Source organism: Aythya ferina, assembly GCF_964211825.1.
Source record: "Aythya ferina genome assembly, chromosome: 5".
Classification (NCBI taxonomy): Eukaryota; Metazoa; Chordata; class Aves; order Anseriformes; family Anatidae; genus Aythya; species Aythya ferina.
This window is the reverse complement of record NC_140301.1, coordinates 6888789-6907542: the sequence shown is the minus strand read 5'-3', so window position 1 is coordinate 6907542 and position 18754 is coordinate 6888789. Positions and strand designations below refer to the sequence as shown.

Genomic DNA, 18754 nt, shown 5'->3' with positions numbered 1-18754 from the left:
CTAAATCCATGGATCTGGAAAGAGCCTGTGTCAAATTATATATATTTCAGTCTAGGATATCCTCAAGAGAGTCCCTAGGAATGACTTCCTCATACTTGTCCCTTCCTGTCCTGACCACAGTAAATGATCTTTATTGAGCCCAGACAGGACAGTCAGAGCTGGAGGTAAATGGATGTTTCAAGCTGGTGATACAGAATCAGCAATAATTTTGCAGGATGGTCTTCACAGTTGTTTTGGCTTGCTACCATTTTCTGAATACAAAGCCGCTGTGACAGCCATAGACGTTGATTTGATTTCTCTCTGTGAATGAAAGCCCTCTTGACTAAGCCATTTTTTCCCAGAGATGCAGCCTGTTTGCATTATCCTTTCATTGACTGTGCCACTTGGGAGTGATTAATCGCAGGTAGGTGCACCAGTGACTACACAGGTCCTGTGGGCTGCTTTCATTCCTGTTCAAGCCCAGAAGCAATGCGACACCGGGATTTGGAGTAGCACCAAAGTTTCTATCTTCTACTTTGGCCTGCTTTTCTCAATTACGACTGAATACTCTTCTCACATTGTTTGTGCATACACGTGAAGTGTGCACATAATTTTGCATTACAGCTGTGAAAATAGTTGTGTGTAAAGGCAGGCTGAGTAATAAAGGAATTAGTTTAGCCACGTTTATGAAAACAAGGGTCTGCTGTATTTTAGCTCTCTAAATGTCACTAAATTAATCACGGGAGTTTTTGTCCTCTGCAGTGCTGCTTCTGGTGTCGTGGGGGTTGTGCACGAGAAGTGGCTGCTTTTGCTGTCACCTAAGATGCTTCTCTCTCGTGGAGGAGCAGCGGTCTGCTCCTGCCTTTCCGTCTTTGTGCACGCCGCTCGTATGCTGGCTCATTCTGGTGCAAAACCAGACTTGAAAACTCAGCGGCGCAAGCTGTGCAGAGGAAATAACCTTGAAACCAGGTTTGTGAAGAGCTGACAGCCTCTCTTGTTGCTATGGTTACTTGCAGCCGGTCCCCGAGTCAGAACGGCTCCATCATCAGCAACGAGTCGGGAAAGCCCAGCTCCAGCCGGAGCTCCCCGCAGAAAGTAATGGCACCACAAAAAGTGACAAAGGACGAAGGAAGGAAAAGAAACGGTGAGAAGCGTGTCCTGCTGAAAGCTGCTTGCAGCCGCCCTGTCATGGTACCCACCCTGGCACATCTTCCCATGCCTTTAGCTGCCCTTCGGGCATTTTCTGTTTATAGCTGGTTTTACTTTTTTTCCTGCTGTAACTATTTGTCGACTTCACACAAAACAGCATGGTGTTCACTTACTATGCACGGGCCTTTGCAAGCTTTCTGTGATTGTTTATTTATTTTAAGCCAGTAAACTAGTGGAGACCTGATGGTGCTTAGTAGGTAGACTGGCTTTACATTTATTTTTGTGCATTACGTTCATTTCTCTTACTACTGTTGCTGAGCCCAGACCTGATGAAGGTGAATTACTTGGTGAGAAACGTGTGAGACATCCAGAGCTTTAACTTCCCATTTCTAATGCTCCTCATCGTACATTTTTGTTACTAACACTTACTGAGAGCTTTTTCTGATGCACCTAGGATGTAATGCTGAGTGTTTTTTTCAAGCCCTTGGTTGATGGTGGTGACTTGTGATTTGAGGTGTATCAGGAACATCTGATGAGAGCTGGATCAAATCCTCTTTCTTCCTTGCTTTTTGCTGTTGTCCATCTCTCTGCTCATTTCTCATGAGTTACAGCTTTGCTTCCACGGTCCCATTTGCTGTATGAATAGAAAACACTGTGCCTGACCCAGTTGATCACTTGCCTTTAAAGGGAGGGAATCAGGCTACATGTGGCCTCACCAAATTATGTCACGAATACAGATCTATAATTCCTTGTTAAAAATACAAGTTTGGAAGCGAGGACTTGGATAAAGAGAAAAACTTAGTTTAGATCACTTCTCCTTTCTCCAGTAAAACACCTGGGTAGCCTCTGCAGACCATGCTGATGGCAGTCCTCGTGTGACATTGCCATCTCTTGACGATCACTATGTCGAATACTAAAGTGTCCTGCAAAGAAAGGCTTTGCTGCTTTAGCAAAAATACAGTGTGATATAGAGACAGATACAAAGCACCAGAGATGGCCCTTGTCCTATACAGCAAGTCACACTGCATTTTTTGTGTCCTCTGCTCTTTCCATGCATGTACCGTACAGCACTACATCTTGTGGGGACCCTAAAATTGATATAACTGTAGTGTTCTGTTTTTAAATCAGCTTTACTGATTTAAATCCGTGATTTGCAAATTCACAGAAAAATTTTGTTCACTTTCTGTTGTGAATGTGTTTGCTAAATGTTATTCTTTCTTCTGATGTATCTATGACTTTACTGATTGCTCCAGTCCCATAATAATAAGTACTCTTATTGGGCTATCTCAAAGAAGTCTTTCCTTTGTAATCAGGATTAAAATATATATATATATATATTTTTTTTTTATGATCATAAAGATATATTTTAATGTTTCAAATGAAGCTTCTTTTACAAGACAATAACATTTATGGTTTCCAGAGTTAAAATTTATGATTTATTTATCTTTTTAACCCAAGACAGCCAGTGTTCAAAACTAGTGCCAGGTAATGTTTACACATGTTGGCAAAATAATTTAGCAATGGTATATTTTGTTTTGTTTTGTTAGGTTTTAAATCTTCAAAGAAAATTGGTAAGAACACGAAATTTGTCGTTAAAAGTCTGACTAACACCTGACATCCTCTCTTCTGACCTGGACTGTACTGCGTTTGTAGAACATAGGCATAGCTGTTTAAAGAAACCTTTCAATATCATATGTGCGAATCCTAACTCTTTATTTTAAATCTTAATTTCATTTTAGTTTCTACTTTATTTGATAACAATAACTATGTACTTTTCAAATTATGCTGGAAAACTAATAACTGCTTTCTTGTTTGTTTTACCTTCATTATTCTGTCTTCTGGTGAAAAAAAAGCCTGAGTGGTGATGATATTTAATATGGTTCAGGTGCTTCTTGTGAGGGGAAGCAAAAGAGCTACATGATTTCTAGCAACATAGAGCAACCATCTTTAGTGTTCACCCCGTTCATGCTATGGATTCTTCTTGGCTCCTACCACGTGCTGGCAGCAAGATCTTGAACTCCCAATGGCAGAATGGAAGAGCAGGATTTGTGTTTCAAATGTAATAGTATAACTAGGTGTTAGGTCTACCCAGCGTGATTAGCATCGGGAGAATATTTTGGCTGGTTTTCCTTCCAGTTCAAGAAAGAAGCTGTTTTTCTCTTAGCTGTTTGTCTGAACCTGCTCCAGCTCTCCAGCCTGACTGTAGGCTGACACCTCAAATACAAATGTCAGCAAAAGAAGCTGCATGTTTTCTTCTCTGAAAAGCAGCCTCTTAAAACAGGAATGAATCCCTTGATGGTCACATGTCTGATTTGGGGACTCCAAGTTAGAATGGCTCATTAGTTGCCATAGTTACAGACCAATTTTAGATTCTATTTCTTGCTGACATTTAGTTACACAGAAAAATGACAGCACTGGATGTTACCTCAGTACATAAACTCTGTATGGCTTGTATCAAAATTGACTCCAAATGGAGTATGTCAGGGCCGAAAGCGACCGACGTGAAACCACCATAGGCTGACAAGCTCGGCTTAAGCACCTGCTGTTTGGGAGGAGCAGGAGAACTCTTCAGCTGAGCCTCATTTTTAGATAAAACAAGAAGAAAATACCTATTTGTATGATGATAACGGTACATTTTGGAAAGATAATTGCATTTTTTCCCTTCTGTTTTTCTTGCAAAACGCTTATTCATGTTTTAATAGGAGGTCTCATTTCTAAAAGTTAGTGAGTTGTGCTTTCACTTACTTTGGGCACTTAGAAAGAATTATAACCCTTTTTTAAAAAGTGCTCAGTTGCGTATGTTGGAAGACTGTGAAATGAATGAGTTGACCAACAGAGATACTGGCAGTTTCTGAGACAGGTTTATGACAGGTTGCATGAGCTCCTCATAAAATGAAGCAAGCAAAAGTTACCCAGGCTGTTTTGTCCAAACTTTGAGTGCTGGATCTTGCAACCTTCCCACTAACGTCTCGGGGAGCGTGTGATTGCTTGTTTGTTTTGAGGGGAAAAGAAAGAGAAAAGAAAAGAAGAGTAATAAGATGTTAACAAGGTGGAAAGCTTTAGTTTGCTAGCAGTTTTTAAGCACGTGCTTCTATACCTTTTGGGTTGAGAAGTCGTATAGTCGAGCCTAGATTTATACTAGATCACGGGAATATTCACAAGCAGCATTCAGAAGGAGTCAAACTTCTTCTGAATGACTTCTTTCTTCTGTAAGGAAGCTTTTATTCCTCCTCCTAGGACTTCCAGTGCTTCTTCTCATCTTCCAAGCATTTGGACATTGTCTTTAAAATTAGATGGAGCTTCTCAGAAGTAGTTCAATCAAGGACCTCACTCCTTTTTAAGACAGGAGAAGGTTCTAAGACTACAGAATTTTCTCTGTCCAGGCAGAAGCTGTCATATAAATTTTTTATTCTTTTCCCTCTGTTCTTTGTAGCTCATCCGATTGAGATCTCTGAAAACCAGATGTCTGTAGGAAAAAGTTCTGGGGAGGAAACTTGACTGTCTTATTAGCTTAGCTAACATCAAAAGGATCCTTGGCTGTAACTCCACCAAGCTGTGATACACCGCTTCCTTTATCCTACAGAAGTGCTGGCCACCAGTTCTCACGCAGGCTGATGTGGCTCAGTGTCAGATCCAGCTTCTCCGAATTTCTGAGCAGTTGTCTGCAGTGACTCAAATTGAAATGAAATATGGCAACAGCGACTGAATCCAGCAGCAGTGATGCAGCAGTCAGTCAGCTTTGACAGTTACCTTGAGGACCTGACATCTCCTGATATCAGCCAGGGCTGCCTTTTCTGTGCTGGGTGGGTTGAAATGCAAGTTAAGATGGAAAAGGTTTCATCTGGCCAGTTTTCGGTCCTTTATTATTGGCTTCCTAATCTAATCTAACTAGGTAGGCTCTGACTCTAGAGGAGTTTGTTTTGTTTGTTTTAAATATTGTGTGCTATTACTCTGCAAGTGACAGTAAACCCCTTGTTTCTTCAAATGTAGCCTATACTGATTCCTTCTTTCCTTCTGCTTTCTCCACTTGTTTTTTGTTTTTTGTTTTTTTGGTTTGCAAGAGGCAGCCAAGTGTTATAATCTATTCTGTGAACTTCTGTGCATGTTTCTGAGCCTTTTCACACTCCTGCGAAAGCAGCACCTCTGAGTTGCCTGTAATGTGCTGTGGGGTCTTCGGATGTGTTCACAAGCACAGCAGAACTTGCATAAAGTGGAAAATGTCTCTGACTTCTTTTTTGGTCACTGTGGCTAAGCCAAATTGTATTATTTAAAAACAAAACAAAACAGTCTTTTTGACTGCTTTTCTCAGGGCATGAAAATACCTTTCCCATGCTGCTAAGGTGCCTGTTGCAGCATACCTCTGAAGGAACTGAGATCAGTAGGTGGCTGTGCAATTAAATATCTCTTAATTCAAGCTTGCCTTCCTCTGTGGATGAGCTTTACTCTGCCACTTAATCAAGTGTGACAGCATTTTTCATCCAAGCAGTGATGCTAGGAGTGCTCATGCCATCAGATCCAGCGGCAGTCTGAGTGGTTGTGCTCTTTCACTAATACACCAGCACTGAAGAAAAATGCACGGTTTTATTGTACATAGGGAAAATACTCGTGCAAAGCTTTAAAGCTCATAGAGCACTACTTAAAAACAGGGCTTCTGTTAGAGGTGCTCATGACTTATCTATCTTCTTTGTATCATCATCAACCTTGACAGTTAAATCGTTATTTTAATTATTAAACATGCCTGTGATGGTATTACAGCCAAGGAAATTATTTAATAATTTAATAATTATGTCAGCCAAGGAAAAGGTCTGATGGATTCTGTACAAATGTTACGAGATACGTGGTCTCCTTTTCAAAGACTTTGGTATTTAAATAAGTGAGACAAACTTGGTTGGATGAGAAGATTAACCGGAGAGGGAGAGATCCTTGTTTCCCTTTATAAGGACAAGATACATTCATTGAAACTGAACGAAGCAAACGGAAGAGAAGACATCCCATGTATACCGTATCATAAAAAAAACACCCTTCAAATGTCAGTTTAGAGAGCTCAGACCACCTACTTGGGTAACTCCTGTTTCAGGATCCCAGCCAAACCCAGGACTGCAACACCTAAGACACGTGGGCTGGCCTTCAGGAGACTTTGCATGTCAGAAAACAACATCCAGGAGAAAGTGTGAGCTTCCTCTATTCATCTGTAAGCTGTCTCCTCTGGAAATGTAATGTTTGTGGTGTTCACAAAAGGCCTAGGATCGCACTAGCTGACAGCTGGGTGTGTATTGGGAATGAGATGTGTGTTTCCACAAGTAAGTACTCTGCTACATCACAGTATCTTCCACAGAGGTATTTCAGTACAAATAGGTTTGGATTTTAGGAAACTTGTATTTTACTTGTAGGCTTATAAACTCCTTCAGGAACATCCATTTACTTATTGCTAACAACTCTTGTTCAGATCTTTCTGGAGATAGCTGACAAATGGAATGATTTAGATGATTTAGAAATTTTCTATTTTTTTTTCTACATATAGAGAGCTCTAAAATGAAAATTATTTTCCCGCTATTAATTTAATTTACATTCAGTGGTCAGGGTTATTGTTTGAAAGACTTAAAGGCAGTATTGAAATATTTAAACTAATGATTTTTTTAGATCTGTAACGTAGTCTGCATTGTCAAACTTAGGCTTTTCATTTAATATAATTTACTTGCTTTCCTATTATTTTAAGCCCTTTCATTACTCAGAGAATTGATTGCATACTGTTGGCACAGTTATAATGTTCCCATTTGCCTCATACAAAGTAAATTTTAGTGCTACATTGAACAACCTGAGAAGAGGCAGAGCATGCCTGCCTGCTTGCAAATGTTTCCCAGCTGTTGGTTTCCCACGTTTTTCCCTGAAAATGTCATTCTTTTTCTGAGGATTCCAGAATCAGTGAAATGTTTGCCTCTGAGCAGGACCGCTCACCTTTTCTTTCAGGTATTTTGCTGTGAGGTTACCTGGCCCACAGGTATTCAAATTTCTTTCAAATTTTTTTCTTTTTATTTTTTTTTTTAAGGTGTGTATTTCAGTCCTCTTTTTCTCTCTTCCGATGTATTTTGATTTTGGACAGGGTAGGAAAGACAAGCTGGAGAGAGAGAAAGGAAGGACAGAAGAAGTCTTGTGGGTCCTTCATAGGATCTTAGGCTGACAAAAGTAAATTTTTGATTTCTTACATAAACTAACAAATAGATGAAAAGCAGGATATCCCAGCTGGCTACTTTTTCTGACCATTCAGAGCTACAGCTTCACAGCAGCTTCTCCCCCAGCTGCAGCACCAGTGGCACGAGTGGGTAGCACCATCTGCTGGCATCACCTTCTGGAAACAATGCAGAGCTACACTGAAAGTGAAGACTGTAGCATGCCTTAGGCAGCATTAATCTAGAAAATTTTTTATACTGAGAGCTGCAGTAATGTGGAGTTGAACCTTCAGTGATGGTCCTGATCTCCAAAAACCCAGAGTCGTGCTGATTTTCTTTGCAATTGTCACTCAACCTGAATAAATGATTGCTCTGGATATATCTTCATGTACTTCAGTCACAGAAAGATTAGGAAGAGTAATTCAATCTCAGTGAATTAAGTGGCATGAGATATCTAGCATGAGATCCTTCAAAGAGGGTAAATTGCTGTTAAGTAGGTGATTAAGTAGGTGGTGGTTTTTGGCATTTTCTTCCACTGAACTTCTAAGTCTCACTGTGTGTGCATGCACACAGGGCAATCCATCGCTGGAGGAGCAGTGAAGCTATGAAAATGGTTGTATGCACCTGTTCAAGAAAAGAAATCAACAGCATCACTTTAGTTATGTATTGCTAATTATGATAAGCAAGTGTGCTTATGGTGAGTGGCTGCACAGAACATCTGGACAGCTTAAATTGTCTGTGACCATCCAGCTCATCCAGCTGAGGTAGTCAAAAGGTTGAGCTTCCTTTGGTCAGTTCATTAAAGCCTAGGAGTGGCCATGGTTCTTCTGTCAGAAGCACGGGCTGTGAATTCTCCCCAAAAGAGACAGGCAGGAGCAAATATTAAAATTCCCCCAGTACTTGCTCATGGTTCGCTGCCAATCTCAACTGAAGCAGCATGCCAGGAAGTGCAGATCACAGATTCTTTTATCACACTTCAGTGAAAAAAGGGCAATGGAAAAAACCCTACTTTTACATTTTAAGTGCCACTTAATGAACAAATGGTAAGCTAAGGTGGAATATTCTTCCAATTTCTAGTCCCATTTGGCTATTATTTCCAAGCAAACAGCACTATACTAGATAGATATAGATGTGCTCAGAAATAAGAGTGCAGATACTGAGAGTGCTATTCTCTGTTCATGTACCAATTCAGAAGTAGCTCTCATTTGTGATTCATGAGTGCTCTGCTCTGCTCTGCTCTGCTCTGCTCTGCTCTCCTCTCCTCTCCTCTTCTCTCCTCTCCTCTCCTCTCCTCGACACATTGGGGTGGGAAGAGCTGCACCTCGTGGTTTTGCAAATTGATGCTTAGCCACCTTCCAGGGGTTTTGTGCATGCCTGGTTTAAGCAAACACTGCTTAAAGCCAAGAAGAAGCAATTCTGTGACTTTTTGGTGCTTGAGCCACAGGTGAGATGCTATCCAAGCTCACCCGAGTCGCGGCAGTCAGGAGAGATGATCTTTGCTTGTGCAAGACGAGCATTTCCTCTCCTGGAGGTAGTCCTGTCCCTGCTGAGGTACCCTGATAGAGTAGCATGGAAGTTTCAGTAGTGAATTACAGAAAAAAAAAAAAAAACAAACCTCTTCCAAAAGTGCAGCTGGTGACTTCCCTGAGAACTGAGCTGATTCAGGAGACCCAGAAGGAAGAATGTGCATGCTTCACTTGTGTAGCCATGGCGAAATCAATGCTTTCCTGTTCAGGTGCTGTGTGGGATAGGCAAGTATCTCTTTCTTCATCTGATTTTGCCTGTGTGAAGCCCCGGTGGCGTGGTGGTCAGTGGGAGCCTGGCGATTCATTTCAATGAGCCAGGCTTGTGATCCGCTCACTTTTTCAAGCACACGAATTCAGACTCTGAACAACCCCAGAAGGAACGAGGGGATTTCAGACCGACTAAAGGCTCTCTGTCCTATTTGGACAGGTCCCAGGAGCCGGAGGGACAATATTTAATGACCCAGAGATTTAGCCCATGCGGTTCTCAAAAGCTCGAGTAGCGTCAGCTCCAGTCTGCACTGAGTACAGACGGGACGATAATGAGCTTACTCAGTGGGTTCATATTTTGTTGCCACTGTCAAATATTTTCTTATCAAAATCATTGGCTGTCTAAACTGCTGAGTTTATACAAGTCCATTGTAATTTGTGCAGTGATTAAATATTAAAACAGAGCGTATTTTCAGAGGAAATAAATTGAGAGCAGACCACTTTGTTCTGTAGCAGAGGATCTCTCTTCCTGTCAGTTAGGAGACGGAGCAAGCATTCTTCCCTTTAATAGCACAATTATTCAAAAATGTTCGCAGGAATCTCTCTGTAGCACTTGTGCTCAGGCTTTAGAGGCATGCTTTCATTCCAAAATGAGGATGGGGTTAGGTGTAAGGCTCTGCAGCTGACAAGGTGGTGCAGGTTTACAAACACAATTTGGAGTAGAAGGGGTCTGACTGTATGTGAAAATTATCCATTTCTATGGAAATCTACAAGTGCAGGTGCTTCACCATGCCATTTAATCGTAAAGCTTTTCAAATCCTTCACCTGTCTCAAGAAATCTAGTGGTTTCACTTTACAGCCACTGGAGGTACTGCTTTACAAACCAAGAAATAATACGAATGTGGATGCCATTAGTTTCTTCAGTGTGCTTTAACACACAACAGCGATGTTTTCATTTTAAACAGACGGTAGTTTTAGAATTTAAAGTGTTTTCCAAAAACAGTAGATATTTTTTTGTTAAATTTTGAGAATGCCATGCTTTACATTCTAAGACACTGAAAAAGAAGTGTTGTCTGTTTAGATTCAGTGAAACTACTGATGCCTCGGCACAGGGACACCTCCATGTGTGTGCATGTAGCGTCTTTTCCATGTGAAACCTAGCAAAAGATGGACTCTGAGTTTCATTGCCAGTTTCAGTTTTCTGTGTCATTCATCTTTTCCTTTTTCTTTTCGTCTGATTAGTGCAGATTGGAAATAAACTTTTTATTTTTTGATAGGGTGAATGCCGGGTAATCCTTTGATTACCTTACGTTAGCTGTAATCTAATGGGATTTTTTCCAGTGTAAGTGTCTCCCAGGTCTGCTCCTGGAGTGTATTGAGTACAACATTAATCTAAAGCATATGCTTGCTGAATTTCCTCTTTAAACATGCGGTAAAAATACATGTCTTTGTGCTAAGTAAGTTTGATGTGCTTCAGTGCCAATCAGCGATGAAGAGGAAGGAGGCATTCTCTTTGACAACATTGCCAAATCTGCCATCGACCCCTTTGACACCTCTTCTGGCTCAGTACAGCTGATAGCTATCAAACCCGTGGCACTACCTCCTGTTCATGCCGCGTCAGACAGGAGCCAGGAATCTGCCATCATTAACGGAGAGGTAAGGACCACCTGATAAAGCCTGCAGTTATTTCCTTGGCTACACCCAAAGGTGGCACAGTCTTAAGCCTGTTATAGTTGATGACTGGTAGGAACTTTCCACCCTGATACTGTATAAAGTCCCATTAGCATCATGAGCTCTAAGGACCAAGAATTTAATATTGGTTTAGAATCGATTTAGAAACTATTGGTTTAGAGCAGTCTGTCGTGCTCTGTTTCATACTTGCACAAAGCCCGGATATGCCACACAGTTTCTAAATGCAAAGGAAGGCTTATTTAGAATTCAGCATCTATTTTCAGTAAGTGACATTCCTGAAACTGTGCCCTCCCCTGTGCATACATATCTTGGAAGTTGTGAGAAGATTATAGAATTTGATTCTGAAATGAATAAATCCCAAGTAAATTACTAATTTTCATGTCACTGACAATATTAAGCAGGAGGGAAATCTTAATACTTAGGTGTGTCCATGGGAACCCGCCCTGCACCAGCTCAGACCAAACACCCTTTTATTTTACGATTGTGACTCTGACAGGGGCCCATAACAGTTTTGTAAGAAAACCATACAAGTAAGAACATAGGTATTTCACTAGAATACTTCCCCGGCCATCACTGACGACTTCTTTAAGGTTTTGTTTAGCCAGAGGTGATGTCTCAGTACTTCGTGGACCCTACAGGAGTTTTCAGTAGTGAGTTCTCCCAGTAGTGCCCAAAGGCAAGTACAGCTTTGGGTCACAGCAGTTGGCTATCATCATCAGTGTTTGTCTTCAGTGGGTGTATCTGAGTCACTGTTGTGATGGTACATAATTTGTAGGCTAAAATTATTTAACCATCTGCCAAGCCATAAAAAATGCAGCAACTCTATTCACTTGCAGTTCCTCGCTGCTTACAGATGGCACAGTGTGGTACAAAAAGCGCTGGGTAAAATGACACACGAAGCGCATCAAACACACTCTAACAATACCATTTGGAAGTAGTCAGCCCCGCACCACCCGTTAAATGTCTGCTTGCCTTTCAGGTGAACAAGGCTTTGAAGCAGAAGTCTGACATAGAGCATTACCGCAACAAGCTGCGCTTGAAAGCCAAGAGGAAGGGGTACTATGACTTCCCGCAGGTTGATCACAACAAGGGGCTGACAGACAGAAAAAGGATGTATGAAAAAAAGCAGAAAGAAATGGACCACATTTTGGATCCAGATCCAGATGTCTCATCTCCGTTTGCTGAGCCTAAGAACAGGTGAGACTTTTTACGTGCAGTTCTTCCTCCAGGAGGAAACTTGCTCTCCAGGGGTTGTAGGGAATCAAAATCTTAAGGAGGCAACTGTTTGCTGTAAGATCAGCTGGTCCCTCCTACTTCATGAAGAAAATGTGTATTAGCTAATATCTATATTAGTTATATCAATAGATATTAGCTAATAGAAGATAAATTAAGAAAGCATGTAATTTGGTAAAACTGCAATGTTGCTAAAAAGCAATGGAAAAGCAAAGAAATAGGGGAAGGGACTGTTGCAAGTTCTTCTGAGTCATTTTCCAAGAAAGGTAAATAGAAAAAGTAGTAGTAATTCCTTCAGTAATACAGAGAGTGGACTCAAGCCAGGAAGCTAGCATCCGAATGAATTCTTTTCCAAAGCTCAGTCAGTGCCGTTACTCTTTTTGCATGATTTTAATCTGACTGTAACTACTGCAGTAGGCATAAGGAAATGCAGCCAGTACATTGCCTGTGTGTTTCAGTAAATCCTGCAGAAATCTCTAAGGATGTGTGTGTGCCTGTGGTTGGTGACCGTCCTGTGCCTTAAACAGAGAAGGGTATAATTTTCTCATCTGCGACATGAAACTGGCATGTTGTTTAACAGTGCTAAGGGTTGATTAACACTTCATTGTCTTGCAGATAGCATACCAGTAGTATTCATCTCCCTGTTTTAGAAGTGAGGGGGCAGTGTAGATGCTGACTCTGCCTGAGTAGGTGGGTGGACCTGCTCTGTCACTGGTGCTCCCCAAAACACAGGCTGACATGTTCAGAAGAGGAGATTTCAACAGTCCTACCCCAGTGCAGCCCCAGAGAAGGACGGCAAAGCATGCATCTGCCTCCTTGCTAGGGGTGGTGGAGGTGTGAGGGGGGAAGTCTTATTAAAGACTGTGCTTGTCACTACATCTCCCACCATGAAGGCTCCAGTTCGTGCTATCACCAGGGATCAGCAGTAGTTGATCCATGGAAGGAAAGAGATACTGAAGTACATTTCCTTTGGAAAAGGCATTTTGGCCTTGAGGCACAGTCTTGTATCCCATCTACTGGAAAGTTTTCATATAGGTGTAAATCAGGACTGCAATCAAAGTGTCAGTGATGACACAGTCTTTGCATGCAGTGCAACTTCAGCAATTACCCTTCAGATGAAAAAGACTCTAATGGGAATTACGAAAACAGTATTGGCTCAGAATATGGGCAAAAGCTGTGATCAGATGTACTTCTACAGGCCTAGAGTTCAATGACAGAATGTATACTGCCCTGGGTGGGTTGTGTCTCGCTGTTGCACTGTCCAGTGAAGAAAAAATGTAGGTTCTATCCTTGCTGGAGGGCTCACAGCATCATATCCTTGTGCAGTTTTCTAGTGAGAAAGGAACAAGTCGCTTCAAATGCACTGGAAAGTTAGGATGCTGAACCTGTAGCACACGGGAGTCCTGTGCACAGTCAGTCAAGAGGATATGAATGAAGCAGGTAGAGACTTTTATACGGCTGTGCTGCACGTACCGTGAAGAACTGAGGCATTGCTTTGGATATTTATTGTGTGTCACATGCCACGTAGGGAACATTTGAAACATTCACACGTGAAGCTTTGCTGCTAACCATCTGCTTTTTGTTTAATATACTAATGTTTGTTTGTTTGTGTGCCAGCGTGCTGCTGAAAGGGTCTGGAAGACATTTTTCTGTGTGCTGCTGTGTAAATCTGTCATAGTCTATTTGAGATAGCAATCACTAGCGTGATAGAAACTGCTTGAAGGCAGGTATAGTGCTCGAGAGGAATGATTCCCTTCTGTGGCTGAACCAGAAAAGGCTGACTTTCGGATTTACTTGTTGAATGTGCAGTCTATAGCCCTACATATGGAGAGAGAACCGTTTCTGATGCTTTTTGCTGCAAGACACTAAGCATTTTGGGAACTTCACAGATGTTTCAGGACTTTTTGCAAACAATTATGTTCCACAGTCTGTACTGAAAGTGCCACACACAGACTTTGAACTGAACGTAATGTGCTGCAACACACGCCACAGCATTATTCTCTTTAAGTAAAAGCAAGATAGCTAAAAATGACATACTTCTGGATGGAAACCTTGAATAAAACTTAAGGGTAATGTGGTTTATGTTACTGGTAAATGAATCAATAAAATTGTGCTTCTGTAAAGAGATAAAAATGCTTTTAAAATAATCTAGGCTAGCATAAAATTGGAAAGATTTGATTTATAATGTTTTCTGCTTTTATCATTAGTTTGTGTCATTACAGTTACAGCAATTAAAAACATACATTAAAAAGCTTTATACTTTTTAAAAAATAATATAATTTAGGAGTGAATCAAAGATTTCAGAGTTTCTAAGGAAAAAGGCCTGTTGTACTTTTTTTCTGTTTTGCATATATTCCACTAACTTAAATCATGTTATTACGGCATTACCAAAACGTACCAGATAACAAAGATGCAGTTGATCACATTATTAGAGATCACCTTTACGTTTTGTTTTTCTTTGAAATGGTATAGAAAAGTGATCTACAAAACAACACTCTGTAAACTTGATCTGTTCAAGAACAAACAGCTTTGTGCCCTTAGTTCCACTGAGTCTTCTGTACCATAAAACCCATGTTTTAAAATGTTCCAGTTGTGTTCCCAGAAGGCACTTGCTAACCCATTTGAATGCCAGTTGTTAGCTCTCACACCTCCTTTCTCATTAGTAAAACTTCCTTAAATGAGCTAATTGGCAATCTCAAGACAATTTTGTAGGAGCTTACTGATGATACATACTATTCTGGGTTATTCCTTAATAGTTTGTAATCAGGTCAAGAATCTGCATGTATTAGAGAGTGTTTGAATCCCTTAGAAGATGCATCACAAGAGCATCAACCAAGTATTAAGGGACCTGTAGTAAATCATGTACAAAATTTTAGAGACTTCAGAGTGCAAGATTTGTCACTTCACTACGATCGCTGTCAGGCCCCCTGTGCAAAACAAGCAACACAGCCACGTGAGATGGCCCGATCTGCTTTTTAATAATTGGAATGGAACCACTTCCCAAAGCAGAAAAAAAAGAGCATGACCAGGCAAAGAGAAATTCACGTGAGGCTTTAATGACGTTATAATTACAGTGTTAATCAACGAAACTGGCATGTAATTATTTGACCTGTTAGGGACCCGTGATGGGAGGAGTGCTTCTCTGATATATGCAAGAAAATGACTACTAGCCAGATAAACTGTGGGAACAGCATCTCCTACACTGCACTGGTTTAGAGGTAACCTTAAAAGATGGGGTTTGATGAAACGTGAAGTTCTTGTGTCACAATTGGGCAACAGCTACTAAGTACTTACTTACAGATATGTTCTGCATCTTACAGGAGAATGCTATTTATTTTTTTTTTTTATAACCTATAGCAAGGAAAGCAATGATGATGTCAGAAAGACTACAGAATACTTGGGATATTGAATTATATGTTGGTTTTCTAGTTAGTACCTTTGCTTCCCCTTGCTTCTGAGCTCATGGTGGTGAAAGGTCAATGTCTAGGGATTTCTTTGCCCCAGTGCTGCTTAAAGCTATGTTGGAAGTGGTTTAATCCCAGAGAGTACAGCTCTGTGTTAAAGCTGTGGCCAGTTACCAAACTGGCTATTTAAAAACAGCATCTTGCAAGCAGTTCCCTCCCACCCTCGCCTCTTCTCCCATACACTTTGCTGCGTGTTCGTTTCAATGGAGTCTTGTTCCGCTTTACTCAGTATCAGCAACCAAAATCTCTGCTCTGCGTCTGAGTGTGTGGAAGGTGCCATTAGTTTTGGCAACAGCACCTATTTATTTTTCATTAATTTAAGTCATCCCAGCTAAGACTAAGAGAGTTCTGGTATCTTCTTGGGACATATTTCATCTGAGATGCTCCCACACGTGATGCCTGTGTCTTTTATTTAGTTCTATTTTCTTAAACAGTAAACAAAATACATGTTATTTTTATAATGTAACTGATGTGTAGAAATTCCATATACGTTAAAAGAATATCCTATAGTAATAAAGTGACATTTTTACGAACCGTATAATTTTAGAATAATCTTTTGTTTGTATCCTTTTTGGTTCACTGTTTTCTTGTTTGATGCTTTGTAGGCAACAGATGAAGAACTCTGTATACAGAAGCAGGCAGTCTTTGAACAGTCCTAGCCCAGGAGAAACTGAGATGGATCTTCTAGTGACTCGAGAAAGACCTAGGCGAGGAATCCGTAACAGTGGATATGATGTAAGTTTATTAAATATGTCCAGTGAACTTTGCTCAGCAAAGTCTTAACCTATTCCTGAAAACAGGAAACTGTTGATAAGCTCCAAGTGAGGGTGTCCATGGGTACTTAACATTACACTATATGTGTACTCAGCATCCTGAAAAAGGCACAGACACTTGAATGTACTTTATAGCTGCACACCATTTTACAGTCTGAAAAGAAAGGAAAACAAAACATTCTCCTTGAAACTCATATTTTGCAAAAGTATTGATTTTTGAATTTAGATAGTTCTTCCAAATATGCAGCTACTTTTATAGGACACCGAAATCTTTGTTGTAAGTAAAATCCTCTGTTTTTTTCTATATCCCTTATGCTGCTCTCTTGATTTAGAAGAATGGACAACCAACTTGTAGGAATTGCACTTAAGTCTAGATATCAGTGGCTTGTGGAGATCCCCTGGGAACAGCTATTGGCCACACTCTCATTCTCCTCTTACTATATCAGAACCAGGAGAATTTTGAATAGGTAAATGTCAAAACCAGCCAGAGTAAATTCTGCACTGGTTTTGTGGTCTGAGGAACTCACACAGCCAACATAAGGCTAAATTAGTTGTCTTACACAATCTGAACGTACACTAGTTATAAGTTTACCCAGCATACACCCAAACTGAAGATACAAGTAACCCAAAGTAGAATTTTTCAGTCCACCTTGTGTACAAAATGCTCAGCTATCCTTGAAGATGAATTTCTGGAGAAGGTCTAAGCATTTCTGGAAAATAAGGAAGTTCATCTGGTGGTTGTTCATTCTCTAAACTGTAACATCTTCTAAACAAGCATTTTGTGGGGGACTGAATTGTTAATTCTCTCAGCTGGCAGGGATATATTTTTAGCAAGTCGAAGGAATTCACCAAGGTGAAGGAATGTCTTTGGGAAAGTTTAATTCTTTTACAGAATTATTTGGGGCACGTTGTATGTGCCAGATTTCTTAAGAGATTTCCTTTATGTTGACACTTCCCATCAGCTTGTATGAGTCACATTGTGCCGTGTAGTTGGAATGACTGCCTCGCGGCTTTTTGAGGCATTAGGATACAGTGCACTTGCCTGGAAAAAGAAAGGAATAGCTGTTAAAAACCTAGAGTTGCAACAGGCTTTACATTTTGCAAAAAGAAGGTTTTTTTTTTTTTTTTTTTTTTCCCCACTTAACATGTTTCCTTTCTTATTTGAGTTTTCTTAAAAAAAGAAAACGTTGTCAAGCTGGACTTTCCCGTGTATCCTGAAAATCATATGTTTCAAGAAAATCATGGGATTTTACAATATGCTAATAGAAGGTAGTTATTCATAGGTGAAATCTTCCTGAAATGAATATTGAAAGCATTCTAGCAGCAGCCATGGCCTCCTGCCACTAGTGCAAAACGAATATGCCATAAGCATGTAGCTGAAGATTTTAAAAATATATTTGAGGAAGTTGTGTACATTGTAATGTATAAAAATAGATTTTCAAGAAAGTTTGCTGAAAGCCCTGGAAAGAGCATAATGAGTTTATTATGCACTCTCAAAAATGTACAGTCTCTGACATCTGTGCATATTTTACCTAAGTTTGCTTTGCTTTACGTTGTAGCAGGGAGGGTTGTCCCTGACAGAGTCTTTTTCTAGCGACAGGTTACATAAAATTCTCTTTGCCTGATGTGCTGCAGATTCACTGCAGTGCACCTCTTCTAGCAGTGGAAGTATTTTCTGTCTGAAAGCAGAAAAATGCCATGGGAAAATGGAACAGGATGTTGAAATCTAGTTCCCCAGCCTCAGCTTGCAGCGTGGGCTGATTTCCCTCGCTCCCGTTTGAGCTACCTCGGTGCTGTGCCAAGCATCTGACAGGCTTGGTCTCCCAGGATACCCACAGGCGCTGAAATCTATATTCATGCATGGGATCCATGCTGATCTCACCCCTGGCGCATCTAAACACCCCTGGAAGTCTGACCTCTGGAGACGAGCATCCTTCAGACAGTTGCAGCTGAGGCACCGGTCCAAAAGAATTCTTTTATTGGATTGTTTTCTTTAGCCATTAAGTTCATGTGGCAGATTTTGATAAATTGGGTTTAAAAGATCATGAATGATATAATGTACTTATGAATTAGGGCTGCTTTTTGTGCTGAACCTTGTGCCCTTACTTTTTTTTTCATCTAATAACATCTCATAGAGTTTTTTGACATCTGCTTTGTTGTTCAAAAGGTTCCACCCTTCTCAGACTCCTGCTAACCTCCTCCCACTACATTATTTAGCAGCAAGTTCCACCAACTACATGTGAAATTTGTGCTTTGTAAGCAGTTCCAAATGATCCAATTCATGAATCAGGTACCTCAAGTTATCTTCAAGACACAGGAATTTTACAGATCAATAAATGGCTTTCTATTTTTCCCAGCTCTTACCAGTCTGCCTACGTTATGCGTTGAAGTTTAATTTCCCAACCATGATAAATGGTGGTGCATTTTTATTTATTCTTTTTAATAAGAAAAGAGATGAAATTTTCCCTTTCTTGAAGAAACTTCAAGAATTGCTGGATTGGTATTGACAACAAAGTCATAAGAGTTTTTGCTCTATCTGATTTTGCATTGCTCTATAAATAGGA

At 40.5% G+C, this 18754-nt stretch overlaps 1 protein-coding gene across 6 annotated transcripts in view; it reads left to right on the top strand.

The window, feature by feature from the left end:
- The window catches only part of KIAA1549L (KIAA1549 like), a 103735-nt gene that overhangs the window by 61753 nt on the left and 23228 nt on the right, over positions 1-18754 (top strand). For 5 of the 6 annotated variants that reach the window (XR_014693315.1, XM_084519988.1, XM_084519987.1 and 2 more), the window contains exons 13-17: positions 996-1123; positions 2676-2699; positions 10506-10684; positions 11700-11917; positions 16023-16152. Coding sequence is in view for 5 of the 6 variants with exons in the window: in XM_084519988.1 (XP_084376114.1) it covers positions 996-1123; positions 2676-2699; positions 10506-10684; positions 11700-11917; positions 16023-16152 (679 nt within the window). In the remaining variant the exon portion in view is untranslated. The remainder of the gene's footprint in view (positions 1-995; positions 1124-2675; positions 2700-10505; positions 10685-11699; positions 11918-16022; positions 16153-18754) is intronic. The other variant, XM_084519985.1, reaches the window with a different exon arrangement.